At 39.3% G+C, this 18,606-nt stretch overlaps 1 protein-coding gene across 1 annotated transcript; it reads left to right on the top strand.

The window, feature by feature from the left end:
- The first annotated feature begins 332 nt into the window (after nt 1–332).
- LOC107809325 (glycosyltransferase family 92 protein At1g27200-like) lies at nt 333–2,999 on the top strand. The gene has a single exon (XM_016633928.2). The coding sequence runs from the start codon at nt 754–756 to the stop codon at nt 2,563–2,565; it is 1,812 nt and encodes a 603-aa protein (XP_016489414.2). The 5' UTR covers nt 333–753; the 3' UTR covers nt 2,566–2,999.
- Nucleotides 3,000–18,606: the final 15,607 nt, after the last annotated feature.

Genomic DNA, 18,606 nt, shown 5'->3' with positions numbered 1-18,606 from the left:
AGCAGCACACAATAATATTGCTAATGATAAATACATTATTAAACCCCACCCACGCACACGATGGAAGGGTAATCTTAAGTAGGCGCAATAATATGACTGGGCTAACTCATTCAATAGCCAAATCAAAATAGAATTTACGTTAGGGAAACATTCATGGTCCCTTAATGAGAAACATCAGAACAAAGAACAAAACTAGACATATCTATATATTGTCATAGTGAGTTTAAAAGTAATCAAATTATAATAATCATATTTTACGCCTTTACTTTAATGTGCCTAAACACGCTTTAAATTAAATTTGAATAAAAGACTAAATAAATACTACTCCACGGTTTAGAGAATTATACAACCAAAGTTAAAATTGAGATACAATTTAATTGATCCATAAATGGAATAGGGTCCGTTGTTTCCTCCCATGTCCATTCAATCTTTTTCCACCGAGTCATTTGGGAGAAATTGATAAAATCATAATCAGCCTCAGACAATGATTAGAAGAATAAACCAACCAAAAACCAACAATAATTCCCTTTCCAGTTCCCATTCCTTTCGCATCAAGAATTCCATTAATCATTATACCAATCCAACTTCAGTTTCCTACTAATATTCTAATCATGTAAGGAATCTTTGTGCCAGGCTGCATGCCCTTCTTCCTTCTTCTTATTGAATTGAAATTGCATATATTAATTCTCTCCTTCTTTGTTCATTATAATTGTTTACTACTTTTATTTATGACCTTCCAATTCCTCCATTGTTATGAAAAAGATTATGGCTCGAAAAATCCCCACCGCTTTTCTTTTCGTCGTCACTTCCCTTGTCTTCTTTGCTACCCTCTATCATCTTCAACTTCGTGATTCTATCTCCGCCGTCTCCTCCACCGTTGACGATGATGATCTCCGCCCTTCTTCTCCTCTCCTCTCCGTCGCCACCGACCCCCCACCCCCTCCCCCTTCACCTCCCCCACCCCCACCACAAATCACCATAACCATCTCCTCCAAAACCAATAACCTTGCACTCGAAGAAAACATCTCTATCTCATCCCCTCCTCATATATCTCCTCTCATTACTCCTTCAACAAATAATATTATCTCTTCTGTATCAATTCTAATGCCTGGTTGGGAAGTTTTCGTTATTGTCTCTCCTGATTTTACTCCTTTAATTTCCTCTCAAGAGGATCCTTATGTTTGTGTATTTGAAACCGGGGAGGTATCTCTGGCGATTCCCGCCGGAGAGCTCCAGTTTCCAGCTCGCACTTTATTCAAGTGCGAGTTTCCCAGGAGAGCACGTCGGAGATTGCCGTTTAAACAACCCATGCTGATGAAATCTTCACAAAAGAAGAATAATGTAACGCCGTTTAAACAGCCGGAACTGTTACGTTGGACGTTTCTTGTTTATGACTCTCTAACGACGGATGACGACGTCGTTTTGTTTGTTAAAGGGTTGAATAATCGCCAAGGAATTAACCGTGAACCCAACGAATTTAACTGTATTTTCGGTCTTGAGAATAATGTAATTAGAACTAACGTGACGAGTTCCATGCAAGAAGTTTTCCGTTGTAAACGGCCAGATCCAAATGTTTTGCCCTTTGAAGAGAGAATTACTGTCTCCCTTGAGATTGTACGTCCTGTTCCTGTGGTGGTACCTTCCGTGGCTTATTGCACTCTGCCACGTAAGCTAGAAAGTAACGAGAAGACAGAAAGAGCTCGACTTTGTGCATGTACCATGGTGTACAACGTTGGCAAGTTTTTGAAAGAATGGGTTTTATATCATTCAAGAATCGGGGTTGAAAAATTCGTATTATACGATAATGCTAGTGATGACGATTTACCAAAAGTTGTTGATGAGCTTGTTCAAGAAGGCTATGATGTGAAAACATATTATTGGCTATGGCCTAAAACTCAAGAAGCTGGTTTTTCTCATAGTGCAATTTATGCTAAGGACTCTTGTTCTTGGATGATGTACATTGATGTGGATGAATTTGTGTATTCTCGACTATGGTCTAATTTATCTCGGCCATCAAAATCATTGTTACCTTCTTTGTTACCAAATCCCAAGAATGTACAAGAAAAGAAACAAGTCGCAGAAATTAGCATCCCATGTTACGAATTCGGACCTTCGAATAAGAAGTCTCATCCGATAATGGGAGTGACACAAGGATACAATTGTAGAAGAAAAATGGAGAATAGACACAAGTCTATAGTATTTTTGGATGCAGTTGATCACTCTTTGCTTAATGTTATTCATCATTTCATATTGAAGCAAGGGTACAAGGGAAAGAAAATGAGTGTACATGATATGGTGGTGAATCATTATAAATTCCAAGCTTGGCCTGAATTTAAGGCTAAGTTTAGAAGAAGGGTGTCAGCTTATGTTATTGATTGGACACAAGAATTAAATCCACATTCGAATGATAGAACTCCAGGATTAGGATTTAGTCCTGTTGAACCCAAAGGTTGGCCACAAAAGTTTTGCGAGGTATATGATAATGGGTTGAAAGATTTGACATGGAGATGGTTTGTAGTCAAGTCTCCAACTCCATCACGTTACCGTATGGCGTGGCAAAGATGACCAGCTCAGGTCCTCAAAAAATGCATTACTTTTTAAGGATTTGGAATACACACCTGGTGAGATATTTGGAGGATTCGAGCAATATGGGTTGGGATACTACATGCACTTTGACCTAAACCATTAAAGGAAAAGGTCAAGAGAATTTTGCTTTCAGAATTATATTACTGTAGATTATGACATGCAGCAAACTGAATTTTTGCTGCACTGATTGAGTCAATTGAGGAAAGAATGTACCTGCAGCTCTGCTGCCTGAAGTGACTGAGAAGCATAGAGGAAACTGTTTTGTTTTAGCATTAGAATTTGATTGATGATTTTGTTTGTTTTCTCTTTAGTTTCTTTATTACACACCAGAAAAGTTGTTCTTTTGATTCATTTATGTATATAAACATGTTGATTGTTGTTTTGTTAGTTGCATGCAGCCTGTGGGATAGATAGGATAGACAGATTTCCTCATTAAATTCTTTGTTTTATTTAGTGCTTATTCATTATTAATTATTGTTTTGCTAATTATTCCTCCCCAAGAGCGCAGTTCGAATGTGCACGAAGTTTATGAAAGGGAGAAATACCTTTGTAATTCGTAATTTTAAAAATGCCATAAGATTCTCTTGCTATAAAAATTATATTATTAAAGGTAAGATGAGAAGTATAAAACTAATTATTTCTAAATATAAAAATATAAAATTCTTTTTGGGACGATTATTAAGAAAATAGTGCCATGTGAAATAATGAAACATAAAGAGTATTAACATATGATTAATTAGATCGTGCTAGTTTCAGTTCATATATGTTGAAAAAGGTATAACTTAAGGGGTAGGCTATGCGTATGCGTTGTCATATATAATTTCTTTATTCTAGATCTATACCAATGCTAATTGACTCAAAGTATCAAATGGCACGTTGATGTGTAATTAGATTTATTGGGACAGTAATGCGTCGATTTGCTTGTTATGCTGATACAAATATTTTTAATGGCTTGAAAACTGCTAATTAGGAAGCTGAGAAATATTGTAGAATATCATGTGGATCTTGTGAAGAATAAGGCATCGATATTTCTTATCAAGATCAAAGAAGAACATGAATTATTGGAATATATTTATAAAATTCAAAAAATAAGCTGGGTTAACTTTATACAATGATGAATTAAATATGACTTAATTAAGAGAGCTTATCAAGCTTATCCCTAATCCATATTTAGGGTGACCAAATTTAGCAGTAACTCTTTGGATATGATTTGATCGATTGCGGTAATGTATACTTGCATTATTCTAGTTTCGAGATGTTGGCCAAGTTAAGAATTGAGGTAGACCTTATGAGGCCACTTCTAGACTGTGTTTGTTGGCATTGAAGGAGATGGGTCGGGATTAAAAGGAAAAGACCAACCTCTGGAATATGAAGGAGTCCCTGCATTTTGCAGGACATGCAAACTGCAGGGTCATGATGTTGCACGATGCAAAGTTGAAGCAAGAAAAAGGGAACAAGCAGGAACAAAGAAAAGGCAGTTGCCATTGACAATCATCCAATACCCAATGCTAACTATGACACCAGAAAGAACACCAACATAAAAGAAGCCTAGAATCTACCAACGAACCAGGATGATGATGGATTCACGCAAGTGAAAAGCAAAAGGAACTTGAAGAAAAAAAAACCAATAAGGAAATCACCCAAAGATAGATGGTAGTAGTCAACACCAACTAAATGATCAAAATAATGACCAGCACCACATACATGAAGAAGGCACAACAGAGAAAGAAAGCAAAGCACCTGAGCAGGTGGAAAAGGAGCAGAACCTTGTGCAAGATAATACCAATCCAAAGTAGAAGGAAGATAAGGAACATGTCAAGAAGAGAAGCAATCGCAAGAAAAAGAAGTCAAACAAGACTACTGGGAACCTACTGAAGGTGAAAAGCAAGCTATGGACTAAACAAAAATCAAGACAAATTGAGGAAAAAATTATTGAAGCAGTTCAAAAAGAGAGCAACATTGTTCTTGCAAAGGAAAAGGAAAAAGATAGACCTAAGTAAATGCAAAGACAAAAGAGTTAACAATAGTGATAAGGACTTCAACAAGGCTAGGGACAACAGTCAGGGCAGTTCCAATGCAAACATGCTGACTCCATACACTGATGTCACTACTTATTTACTACAGCTAGGGGAAAATATTGAAATTGATTTTGGTGGATATCAGCTGGAAAATAGGCATGGGTGTCACGACCAAAAATCCAACTAATCGTGATAGTACCTAACCCAACCCGTTAGGTAAGCCAATTTACCAAAATTGAGTTTAAATGAGATTTATTGATAAAATAAATGATGACATAACCGACTTTAATACATATTCCAAGGACTAGTAGTACAAATCATGAGCTTCTAAGATTTTTAGAATTTAAAAAGCTGGTATGAAATAAAGTACATCATCTGTTTGAATATACATGAACAGATTTTTAAATCTAAAGCTACCAAGATCAAGAGGCAGCTATGACGGAAGCGCAGGTACATCTCCAATGCCAGCTTCCTCCGTACACTGTAACATCAGCATCCAAAATCAGCACGCAAGGTGCAGAAGTGTAGTATGAGTACAACCGAACCAATATACTTAATAAGTAACAAGACTAACCTTTGGGCTGAAAGTAGTGACGAACTCTGTATAAAAAATAATAGTACAAAAATGTAGGCATGCTTTCAAGTACAACAGATAAACCCAATACAAGTAAAATAGATCAACTCAGAATGTTATGAGGAATATGACATCTCTATATTGTGACGACCCGACCAGTCGTCTCATGAGTTACCGCTCCATTTTTCCCATTTCTACTTCTTTATGCTTTGTTTACCCGTGTTATGTGGTATAGGGTTGGTCGAATAGAATCCAGAATAATTTTGGTAAGGTTTGAGACACTTAATCTTTTTTAAGGAAGCTTAAGTTGGAAAAGTCAACCGAATGTTGACTTATGTGTTAGAGGGCTCGGATGTGAATTCCGATAGTTCAGTTAGCTTCGAGAGGTGATTTGGAACTTAGAAGTGTGATCGAAATGAGTTTCAGAGGTTCAGAGTAGATTTAGGCTTGAATTGGCGAAGTGGATATTTTGGTGATTTCCGGTTGGTAGGCGAGATTTTGATATAGGGGTCAGAATGGAATTCCGAGAGTTGCAGTAGTTTTGTTGTATTATTTGGGATGGGCATGCAAAATTTCTGGTCATTCGGACGTGGTTTGGTTGAGTTTTTGATCAAAAGCAGAATTCAGAAGATTTTAGAAAGTTTGGTTTGAATTCGAGGTGTTTTGGATGATTTAATGTTGTTTGAGGTGTTTTAAAGATTGGAACAAGTTTGAATAAGGTATTAGGATATGTTTGTGCTTTTAGTTGAGGTCCCGGGGGCCTCGGGGTGATTTCGAATGGTTGACGGGGAGTTTGAGGAATATTTGTAGCTGCTAAACTTTTACTGCTATTGGGGACCGAAAGAGGAGCTGCAGAAGCGGATTATTGAGGAGTTTTCAGGAACCGCAGATGCGGTTGTGGGACCGCACCTGCGAAGCCGCAGGTGCGGAATGTTGAGCGCAGGTGTGACTTTGGTTCGTTAAGTGAAGAACCGGATAAGCAGTTATGTGGCCGCATATGCAGTACCCAGAAGCGGGTATTGTGCCGCATATGCGAAAATATCTGGGCAGAAGGTATAAATTGCGGCCTTCGCGAATTTTAGCTATTTCACCATTTTTGACTTCGGCTTTGGAGCTTTTTGGACGATTTGAAAAAGGGTATTCAAGGGAACTTCATTGAGGTAAGGAATTTGGACCTAAAACACGTTCCTATGCTATTATCCTTGAGAGGCTTGCAGAGTTTTCTTATAACAATAGCTACCAGTAGAGTATTCAGATGGCTCCATATGAGGCTTTGTATGGGAGGCGGTATAGATCTCCAGTTGGTTGGTTCGAGCCCGGTGAGGCTAGGCTATTGGGGACAGATTTGGTGCAGGATGCTTTGGAGAAGGTGAAGGTGATTCAGGAGAGGCTTCGTACAGTACAGTCGAGGCAAAAGAGCTATGCTGAAAGAAAGGTTCGAGATGTGTCCTACATGGTTGGCGAGAAGGTTCTGTTGAAGGTTTCGCCCATGAAGGGTGTTATGAGATTTGGGAAGAAAGGGTAATTGAGCCCTCGGTTTATTGGGCCTTTTGAGGTGCTTCGAAGGATTGGGGAGGTGGCTTATGAGATTGTTTTACCACCAAGCTTGTCGAGTATACATCCGGTATTTCATGTTTCTATGCTCCGAAAGTATATTAGGGATCCGTCTCATGTTTTAGATTTCAGCACGGTTCAGTTGGATGATGATTTGACCTATGATGTGGAGCCAGTAGCTATTTTGAGTCGTGAGGTTCAAAAGTTGAGGTCGAAGGATATAACTTCGGTGAAAGTGCAGTGGAGAGGTCGGCCCTGGGAGGAGGCTACCTAGGAGACCGAGCGGGAGATACGGAGCAGATATCCTCACATGTTTGAGGCTTCAGGTATGTTTCTTGATTCGTTCGCGGACGAACGTTTGTTTAAGTTGGGGAGGATGTGACGACCCGGCCAGTCGTCTCATGAGTTACCGCTCCATTTTCCCTATTTCTGCTTTTTTATGCTTTGTTTACCCGTGTTATGTGGTATCGGGTTGGTCGGATCGAGTCCAGAATGATTTTGGTAAGGTTTGAGACACTTAGTCTTTTTTAAGAAAGCTTAAGTTGGAAAAGTCAACAGGATATTGACTTATGTGTTAAAGGGCTCGTATGTGAATTCCGATGATTCGGTTAGCTTTGGGAGGTGATTTAGGACTTAGGAGTGTGATTGAAATGAGATTCGGAGGTTCGGAGTAGATTTAGGCTTGAATTGGCGAAGTGGATATTTTGGAGATTTTCGGTTGGTAGGCGAGATTTTGATATAGGGGTCGGAATGGAATTCAGAGAGTTGTAGTAGTTCTGTTATGTCATTTGGGATGTGCGTGCAAAATTTCAAGTCATTCGGACGTGGTTTGGTTGGGTTTTTGATCAAAAGCGGAATTCAGAAGATTTTAGAAAGTTTGGCTTGAATCCGAGGTGTTTTGGATGATTTGATGTTGTTTGAGGTGTTTTGAAGATTGGAACAAGTTTGAATAAGGTATTAGGATATGTTTGTGCTTTTAGTTGAGGTTTGGGGGGCCTCGGGGTGATTTCGGATGGTTGACGGGGAGTTTGAGGATTGTTTGCAGCTGCTGAACTTTTACTGCTTCTGGTATTTCCGTACTTGCGAATTGGGCACCGCAGGTGCGACACTGCACATGCGAAAGAGGAACCGTAGAAACGGATTATTGAGGAGTTATCAGGAATTGCAGATACGGTTGTGGGACCGCACCTGCGAAGTCGTAGGTGCGGAATGTTGAGCGCAGGTGCGATTTTAGTTCGTTAAGTGAAGAACCGCAGAAGCGGTTATGTGGCCGCATATGCGGTACCGCAGAAGTGGGTATTGCGCCGCAGATGTGAAAATGTCTGGGCAGAAGGTATAAATTGTGGACTTCGCGAATTTTAGCTATTTCACCATTTTTTACTTCGGCTTTGGAGCTTTTTGGACGATTTGAAAGAGGGATTTCAAGGGAACTTCATTGAGGTAAGGAATTTGGACCTAAAACTCGTTCCTATGCTATTATTTCACGGATTATCTTCTCTTGGGCTTCGTCCCTTAGCATATTTTGACGTCCTCGTTCTGATTTTGGATAAATTCGACACGAGTGGAGGCCGATTCGAGGGGCAAAGGCGTCGCGAGCTAGAGATTTGACCGGTTCGAGGTGAGTAATGATTGTAAATGATGTTCTGAGGGTATGAAACCCCGGACTTGCACATCGTTGCGCTATATTGAGGTGACACACATGTTTGATGACGAGCGTGGGGTTGTGCACTATTGGGGGTTGTGACTTGGTCCGTCCCGAACGACTATTTTACTGCGTATTTGACTGAAATCTATTTGCTATCATCATAATTTGGGCTGAATGCCATTTTTGGGCCTTGTGCCAACTATTTGAACCCTTCTAGGATTTTTAGTAGTATTTCCTCACTGTTTTGACTTTATACTTGAACTCAGTCATATTATATTTCATTATTTTCGTATTCAGCCATATTTACTCTGTTTTAACATTCACATGATCTTTTAAATGATATTTTGGGCTGAGAAACATATTTTACTACTGCCCGAGTGGCTTGTGAGGATTTTTGACTAAGTAAGGCAGAGGGCCTATGTTGTGAGGAAACATATGATACTGATTATGAGGCCGAGGGCCTGAGATATGTACGCCATGAGGTGGCTTGATTGATATGAGGCCGAGGGCCTAGTGATGATGACACGAGGTGGCTTGATATTGTGCTTGGGTAGTAAGGGTCCCCTCTAGGAGTTTGTATACCCCCAATGAGCGCAAGTACCCATTGTGATGTGAGATTGAGCCCGAGGGGCTGATATTGTTCTGAGATGTTGTTCGAGGGGCGGATTTGTTGATACTGTGACCGAGGGGCGAACCTTTATGTGTTTATTTTCATAATTGACTGTTAATTACCTGCCTAATTGTTAAAAAAGGCTTTTCATGAAGTAAATTTTGAGTTAAAGTATTTTACCTATCTTTCACTGGTTTACTATTTTAATGGTTTTACTGCTTCATTATAGCATGCTTTTGTGCCTTACGTGATTTCCTACTTTCAGTCTTTATTTACATTTGTTACTCACTAAGTTGGAGTACTCACTTTACTCCCTGCATCCCGTGTGCAGATTCAAGTGTTGCTGATCCGGCCATTGTGAGTTGAGGGCTCCTGGCGGACATTCGGAGTTCACAAAATAGCTGCTTGGCATCCGCAGTCCCGTGTTTCTTCCTCTTTGTTATTTCTATCTCTTTTCAGACATTTGTAATAGTTATAGAATTATTGGACTTGTAGTAGGATTTATAGATGCTCATGGCTAGTGACACCACGGTATCAGGCTGTGTTGGGTTATTTCCGCAAACCTTACCATTATCTGCTACTTTGAGATATTATTATTATGCTTCTGACTTATTTCTTGTCGTTTATCTGTTAATAGTTGAAATGGGAAGTGTCGGCTGGCCTTGTATTCACGAGAAGCGCCATCACGACTGGGTCCGGGTTTAGGGTCGTGACATATATCTACATGCCAATGTAGATGCTGTATGTGATGCACTACAATGGAAGTCTCGTGAACTCACACTCCCAGAATACTCAATCACTCAGTATTGTATATGGTCAATCCAGCCCAGGGAAGATCCATCATTCAATATAAAGATCAACTGACAGTCAGTCACTCAGTACTGTATAGGGCCGATCCAACCTAGGGAAAATTGATTCCTCAATATAAATAATTAGTCAAGATCCATGCCGAGGTGTAAATGCTTAGGGAAGATCCATCCCAAATGTAAATGCAATTGCGCTCACTGTGGGGGGTGCAAACTCCGATGGGGCTCCTTCAGCCCAAGCGCTATAGTCTGCACGGATAACTCCCATACTGCACGGACAACTCGCGTGCTATAATATCAATATCGGGATTCGCACGGCCAACTCACGTGCTGCATGGATAACTCACGTGCTATAGTATCTATATCTGGATCCGCACGGACAACTCACGTGCTGCACGGATAACTCACGTGTTATAGTATCAATATCTGAATCCGTACGGACAACTCACATGTTGCACGGACATATCACATGCTATAGTATCAATAACCTCACAATCAAGCTCTCGGCCTCACTCAGTCATTAATCTCTCCAGTCTCTCGGGCTCGAAATGTCATAAAAATCGCCCAAAAATGATGATATGGTGTATAAACAGGGACTGGGATATGATATGCAGTGAATGAATATGACTGAGTACAAAATTATAATTTAAACATATAATTCGATAGTAGAAATGACCTCAGTGCAATAATACCAACATTTACCTAAGCATGATTTCTAACATGAGTCACAGCTCAGTTTCTCTAACACATGAAAAATACATGGAAAAATACAAGTTAATTGACTACACAACTCTACGAAATCGATTGAGTCTCAATTTCTACGGTGCACGCCCACACGCCCGTTCAAACAATTCATATAACATGTAATTCAGTGATTCATACCTTCATAACCAAGTTTAGAAGTGTTGCTTACCCTAAACAAGCCAAATCAAATCTGAGCGAGCTAAGCAATGCTCTAAAAGTTCCATTCTGCGTATCAATCTCCAAACGCCTTCCTATCTCCTTATTTCCAAGCCAAGTGATCTGAAACTAGTAAAATAACATGCAAACTAAACAAAATATACTCCAATGCTTATAATTTAATATTTTATAAAAATTCCCGACTCCGCTCGAAAAATTGACAGTGGGGCCCATGTCTCGAAACCCGACGAAACTCACAAATCCGACAATCCATTTAATTACAAGTCCAGCCATACTAATTTTACTCAAATCCGACTCCGAATTGATGTTCAAATCTAGAAAATTTATTTTATGAAACTATAGGCAATTCCTCCAATTTCTCTTGAAAAATCAATTATCTAATGCCGAAAACGAAGATTAATTCATGAAATATGATCACAAGTGAGTTAGGAATACATACCCCAAGTCATGTGGTGAAAATCCCCTCCTGAGTTTCCCAAACCGAGCTCCAAAATTCGAGAAAATGGGTGAAAATATCGAACCCTCAAACTTAAAGGATTCTGCCCAGCATTTTCGCATATCCGATCGTATTATTGCATCTGCGACATTCGTTTCCACAGAAAATGGCTCGTATTTGTAAGACAGCCTCGACCCAGTAGAGGTCGCTTCTGCAATGCCAAGAACTGCATCTGCGGTCGTGCTTCTACGCATGTCGAACCACACCTGCGGTCGCGTAGATGTGCCAATTCTCCTGCACATGTGACCTTTACGCCCAGCTGCCGCTTTCGCTTTTGCGGAGCAAATCCCCGCATTTGCGACATCACTTCTGCGACCAATTGTCCGCAGATGCGGCCACACCAAAACCAGCAGCCTTTAGTCAATGCAACATGCGACGAAATGATCTGAACCTCGTCTGAAACTCCTCCGAGCCACTCGGGACCCTGTCCAAAGAAACCAAAAAGTCCCATAACATAATACGGACTTACTTGATGCCTCAAATCACACATAATAACGTCGAAATGATGAATTGCACTTCGAATCGAACTTATAAATTCTCAAACCTTCTAACTAACAAAACTCATGCCGAAACGTATCAAATAAATCCGGAATGACTTCAAATTTTACACACAAGTCATAAATGGAATAACGAAGATACTGAAATTTCTGGAACTAAAATACGAGCCCGATATCAACCAAGTCAACCTCCGGTCGAACTTATAAACATTTCAAACCTTCAAATTTTTAATTTTCGCCAATTAGTGCTGAAACCTTCTAGCACTATCCAAATGAATTTCTGGGCATACTTCCAAGTCCAAAATTACCTAACGGAATAATCAAAATTTTATTCCGAGGTCAAATACTAAAAAGTCAAACTTGATCATCTCTTTCCACATAAATCTTCCAACATGAAATTTATTCTTTCGAACATATTTTGAAACACCTGAAAACCAAAACCGACGATTCACACACGTCAATATTCATCATATGAAGTTATTCAAGATTTCAAATAGTTGAAAGGAGCGTAAATGCTCAAAAAGACCAGTCGGGTTGTTACAATGACCCTGGCATAGGCACCAATTCTATGTATGAATCAGGAGAAGATATCAATACTGAATTTGAGAGGAAGAAAACTCTACTGAAGGCGTAGCTGAAATCTCCCTAGAAGATACTGATGAAGAAGATGATGAGATTTTTAACAACCTGGTTGAAGCATTTGCCCTTGCACCAAAGGAGCCAATTGACCTAGTGCTCAAGGAGACATAGAAAGTCATACAAAAGCAAGGACTATCACCCAGGGGACAGGGAAGGAAAAAATACAAAGGAAAAAAAGTTAGAACCTAAGGCCAACAAGGCCAATCAAAAGCAAGGTGACTTATTATTCCTTGACCTTTCTAATGATAAACATCATTAATTGGAATATAAGGGGGATAAAATCCAAAAGGGCAAGTGAAAAATTAGCAAGACTAATCAAAATGCACAAGGTGGACATGGTTATTATACAAGAACCTTTTTTATCCTCAGATCAAGTAGAGGAATACAAGAGGTACCTAGAATTTGATCAAGCCATTATTAGTGACTCCAACAAGATCTGGTGCTTCTGGAGTAACGAATTAAATTTCAATGTCATAGATAAGAGAAAACAACAAATTACACTGGAACTGGATCATAATGGTAGTGTCTTCTGGATCACTGATATTTATGCTAGAACCAACTCTATTAAAAGCAAAGGAAAAACTAAGAGACATTAACAACATAGTCAATGGGCCATGGACCATTTTTTGTGACTTCAACTTCATCATGATAGCTGTGGAAAAGAGGGGTAGTATACCATATGTAATTAGCAAGAGCCAAATTTCACTAACTCTATGGATGACTATGGCATGACTAATCTTGGATTCACAAGGAATCCCTTTACCTGGTGCAATGGCAGGAAGAGAAGGAAAAGAATAAGCAAAAGACCGGATAGAGTAATGATCAATGAGGAATGGGCAGAGGCTAATCAAACCAACAAGGTGGATCATTATAGTATATCTGGCTCTGATTATTCCCTCATCATCTCCAAATTTAGGAATACTAATCATAGCGCTATCAGATACTTCAAATTCCTAAATTTCTAGACCAAGCAAAGTGACTACCTCAGCCTGGTTGAAAATATTTGGAACACTAATATCCAAGGAAATGACCAATAGGTAACACAACAGAAACTTGAAGTTGTGGCCAAAGGTCTAAGTACTTGGTCTTGAGATACTATCGGTGATGTCTTTGCCTCTGTCAAACAAAAAGAAGCGGAGGTTGGCCTTCTGGAATAGATTTATGAAGATAACAATACTGACTCCAATAGACATAGCATGCACAAAGCTCAAAGCTGAGTACACTAGATGGCTCAAAATGCAAGACTATATCCTAAAACAAAAGGCAGGAATCAGGTGGCCTGATGAAGGTGACACTAATTAAAAATATTTCTACACTGTGATAAAAAACAAAGAAGGAGATCACACATACATAGAATTAAGAAGTTTCTGCTACTTAATGTTGTTCTGATTAACATGCTTAAAATCAGTAGGCAAACTGATAGGGCCATTACTTCTGACTTTATAAAAATAAACCGCCTATCTTCTACGTCTTGATATTCACTTAGACATCATGTCTTAGGATACTGTTTAACAATACGACCCTTATTTGTGTTTGAGTCGTGCTGCTTATGTGCGTTGTTTGTGGAGGTAAACTTGAGCCTCTAATTGCTTCTTTTCTGCCTTATGTGCTAAGGTCCTATTTGTTCTTGCTTGTTGCCTTAGCATTTTCTCCTTTAAACCTTAGGGGTCTGTCTAGAACTGCTTATAGGTAGAGGTCCTAAATTTCTCCAGGACCAATAAGAAGGCGCGAGTAACAACACGCAATAGAGATCGCTAACCAAAACTCGCTTTAATAACCACTAAGTGGGTGGGAAGGGTAGATATGCGATATGATGACTACGCGCTAATATCACGTGTAGCCCCTAATTGAGGAGTGTTTACCGGACATTATGTGGGGTGATCCTGTAGGCTAACCAACCTAGGACCCCTCCTTTCCCAAATCCCTTATATTTAAAACTTTGTTTTATATGTATACAACTTGTTCAAAATCTTTGTCTTATTCTTTGAGTTATACAACGTCCAACGTGCTTTACTTGCAATTTATTTGTTAATGGACTGATTCATAAGTTAAGTTTGGCCGGGACCAACCGTTGTGGACCGCGAGGGGTGCCTAACACCTTTCCCTCAAGGTTATTTCGAGCCCTTACCCTAATCTCTGGTAATGCAAACTAGTTACATGAGTTAATTACTCTAGGTTCCCTAACGCACCTTAATTTGTTAGGTGGTGACTCTTCAAATACCTAATTCCCAAAAGGAAACGAGTTGTTCCCCCATAAATGTCGAAACCCGGACCTTCTCTCCGCGGAGGGAAAAAAGGGGGCGCGACAACATGGCAACTCTGCTGGGGATACCTTTTAGGCTCTTACCATAACGAACTTATCTTTTACGAATTAGTCCAAGCATGCTTTATCCCGTACCCTTATCCCTTATTTGAATTTAACTGTTGTTTTCTTTTAAGCATTTATGGTTCTTTATTCCTAAAACTGACTTGTCTCTTTGTTTTCTTTTCCTGTAACTGTCTTTCAATTATTTAAATGTTGTATTTTTTTTCCTTACGTGAAAATACTTGACTACATGTTATCAATTGCTGCATAAATAATGCTCCACATTATATTCCACTTGTGCGTATCAAATCCTATAGCAACGCTTTAATTAGTGGTTGCGCTCTTCCTATTTACTACCCTTAAATTCAGAAAGGCTTATTTGCGGTAAAACCAGTCGATTAGTGGTGCAGCCGACGGTTCTGTTCCTTCCCCCTCAAGTTGTTCACTTGAGGGTACCAGTCTAAAACCTCATAGAAACCTTACTCTGGTTAAAATTGTGCATGCATCATGGTCAAACCTAGTCGGATCAATATGTTATCCATATAATGATCCTTTAAGATAAGCCTTATCCAAAAGTCCATCGGGTTTTCCATAATCTCAACGGACACAACCACGTTCTGTGCATTAATTTGGAGAACTAAATGTTGATATGTTGATCATAAATGTATAAATAGCCGAGTCTGGTGGGGGTAAGGCCTAACCCTTTTGTTTTGTAGAAAATGAGGTACGAGGTCCCTAGATTCGGTATGGTTAGCAACATCCCACCATTGCTGCTAGATTGGTGGGAGGACCTTTCCTCAAATGACAAGAAACATGTGAGAAAGTACCTGGGTAACCTACCTTCCTTGCTAGATATTGAGCCATACAACAAACTGATCGAGGCTGCCACCTTATTCTTGGATAGTGAAAGGGTTGTGTTTTGTTTTAGCGCCATAGAATTGACACCACTCCTAGAAGAAATTGGAGGGCTTGTGGGGTTGACTTGGGATAGTCCCGGATTATTGGTACCAGAAAACCGTACTGGCAGGGGATTTTTAAAGATGATAAGTTTGAAGAAGAATGTTGACCTAGTGGGCTTGAAGGAATCTTACATACCTTTCAAATAACTGTACGAGAGGTATGGCCATAGCAAGTCTTTTCGTACCTACCACGACGAGATCTCTCTCACTTCTCTAGGTCACATCCACCACAGAGTGTCTGTATTCATTGTGTGCTTCTTAGGCCTGATAGTGTTCCCAATGAAAAAGGAAAGAATTCACACTAGGTTGGCCATGGTCACCAAGACTTTGATGGAAGGGATTAATGGACAGACATATACCATAGTGTCATGCCCCTTTTTCCAGAGAAGTTTGGGTTTCGACATTCATGGAGGTAATAACTCGTTTCTTTTTGGAAATTGGGTATTTTGAAGAGTCGCCACCTAACGGATTATGGTGTGTTAGGGCACCTAGATCGATTAACTCTTGAATTGGTTTGCATTACCAGAGACTAGGGTAAGGGCTCGAAATGACCTCGAGGGGAAGGTGTTAGGCACCCCTCTTGGTTCACAAATGTGGGTCCCGACCGAACTTATATTCACAAATTATTCCATTACAAATAAACAGTTGAATCAAATAGGTTGCAAGTAAAGCACGTTGGATAACTCAAAAAATAAGATAAAGATTTTTGAACAAGTTGTATAAAACAAAGTTTTAAAAAGAAAAAGGAATTTTGGAAACGGAGGAGTACTAGGTTGGTTAGCCTATAGGATCACCCCACACAATTTCCGGTAAACACTCCTCAATGAGAGGCTACACGTGACATTAGTGTGTAGTCATCATATCCCATATCTACCCTTCCCTTCCCCTTAGTGGTCATTTAAAGTGGGTGTTGGTCAGCGATCTCTATTGCGTGCTGTTACCCGTCCCTTCTTAATGGTCCTAGAGGGATTTAGGACCTCTACCTATAGGTAGTTCTAGACAAACCCCCTAAGGTTTTAAAGGTGAAAATACTAAGGCGACAAGCAATAACACATATGACTCTTAGCAAACAAGAGCAGAAGGAGCAAGTAAGAGGCTCAGTTTACCTCCACAGAAAAGGCATGTAAACAGCACGACTCAAATACAAAGAAAGTATTTTTTGTTAAACAATATCCTAAGGCATGATGCCTAAGTTAATGTACAGAAAATAGGCAGTTTATTTTATAAGCTCAAAAGGAATGACCCTATCAGTTGCGTACTGATTTTAAAGTTGGTTTAAACCAGAACAACATTAAGTCACAGAAATAGTTTCAGAATTGTAAGTTTTGAAAACACCCTACAAGCTTGCCTATACGCGGAATACTGATGACTACATTTTATATAGTGAAACACGGTGGGTTTTTAAAACAGACTCTTTAATTCCTATAGGCATGCCGTGTAAGGATAAATTGAGGCAGTTTTTGAAAGAACTTGTTTCAGGAAAATAGACCCTTAATTAAACCAGTTTAGAAGTGAGCTAATCGTTAACCAGATTAATTTATTTTAAAACTAAGCTAGTTTAGATCAATAGGCAGAATTCTGGTGTTGTTCCCTATAGGCATGCTATCTAATTTTACTGATTTTAGAAACTTGCAGGCATGATGGCTAATGAAAAGCATGTAAACACTTGTTATAACAGAAGTTGGATTGTATTATATCCTATAAGCATGGAATCTACTTGTGAAGCCGATTTTAAGACTTATAAACATGATTTCTACTAAGGAATCACTTGAAACCTATAGGCATAATTTCTAACATGGTGAGACAAACATGACAAGACGTAAAATTCCTATAGGCATGTTTTCTATTTGGTAAGGCAATCGTATCAAAATGTAAAGTCCTATAGGCATGGTTTCTACTTATAAAGGCAAACACAACAAATTGTAAAGTCCTATAGGCATGGTTCCTACCCGTATTACCCTACAAACATGTAACTACCCACCATTTTCACTAGTTACCCCAATATTCGTTTACAAATTATTATAGACTATATGAATGAATTACATAAGTAAATTAGAAAATAAAAAGTTATTCTATAGGGAGATTAATAGGCCCAGGTTTCCAAAGCCTCCAATAGCCTCAAATGTCCAAATGCCATAGACAATGTCATAGTCTAGGTGCATCAAAGTTCCCTAAGAATCTCAAGGATCCCGACCAGTGCTTACACCTAGACTTGGTAACCAAAATTGAACAAGTGCAGTGTGAAAGGGCCAGCCTCAGTATGCCAGAGTTTAGAGGGTTCTCAAGAGGATCCCAAGGCAGTACACATACTGGAGGGGGCAGGACCTATTGACTTAGGAGTAGATTGAGAGTGCTTGACGCAGGTTGAAAGGTTTTAGTGGGAAAACTATATTAAAAGAGATTTTCTAGAAATAGTTTGTGGAGTAAAAGAGGAAGTCATGTAGTAAAACAATTTTGAAAAGAGAGAGTTGCATGATTAGACAATAATAAACCAAACAAGGAGTCCAAAACCACATCAGCAATACTCACAGGACCAAAGCAGAAGGAACAAACCTACATACAGGGGTGATGGGGATTGGGGATACATAGAGTACATGATTGTAAACACATAACAAGCAGAGGTAATTGGTACAGACAAGCTCATAAACAATTTGATAAGATATAGAGAGGATAACATGTTTACACTAATCCTAAGGAGGGGAAGTACATGACATGCTAATCAAGTAATCATATTAACTGCAAGTTTTACAGCAAAACCATAAGTAAAAGCAAACTAGAAACATGATAGACTGAAGCAATAAAAGAACCATATTGTTGTTGGAACTTGAATTGAAACTAGAACATACTAGTAAAGAAGATAGTGAGAAAAAGTGAAAGAGTAGGAGAGCACAATAGTTAGCCTTGGCTTGTAGCCGGCTAACTCAGAATAGTTGCAAGTGACACAAAAGAGAGAGAGAGAGAGAGAGCAGAAAGTTTAAGTGAGAGAGAGAGAGAGC

This window comes from Nicotiana tabacum, chromosome 20, assembly GCF_000715075.1.
Source record: "Nicotiana tabacum cultivar K326 chromosome 20, ASM71507v2, whole genome shotgun sequence".
NCBI classification, from domain to species: domain Eukaryota; kingdom Viridiplantae; phylum Streptophyta; class Magnoliopsida; order Solanales; family Solanaceae; genus Nicotiana; species Nicotiana tabacum.
Note: the sequence above shows the minus strand (reverse complement) of the source record. Positions and strands in the feature narration are given on the sequence as shown.

Coding starts and splice junctions, on each gene's coding strand:
- LOC107809325 (XM_016633928.2), top strand. CDS start 754: ATGAAAAAGATTATGGCTCGAAAAATCCCCACCGCTTTTCTTTTCGTC.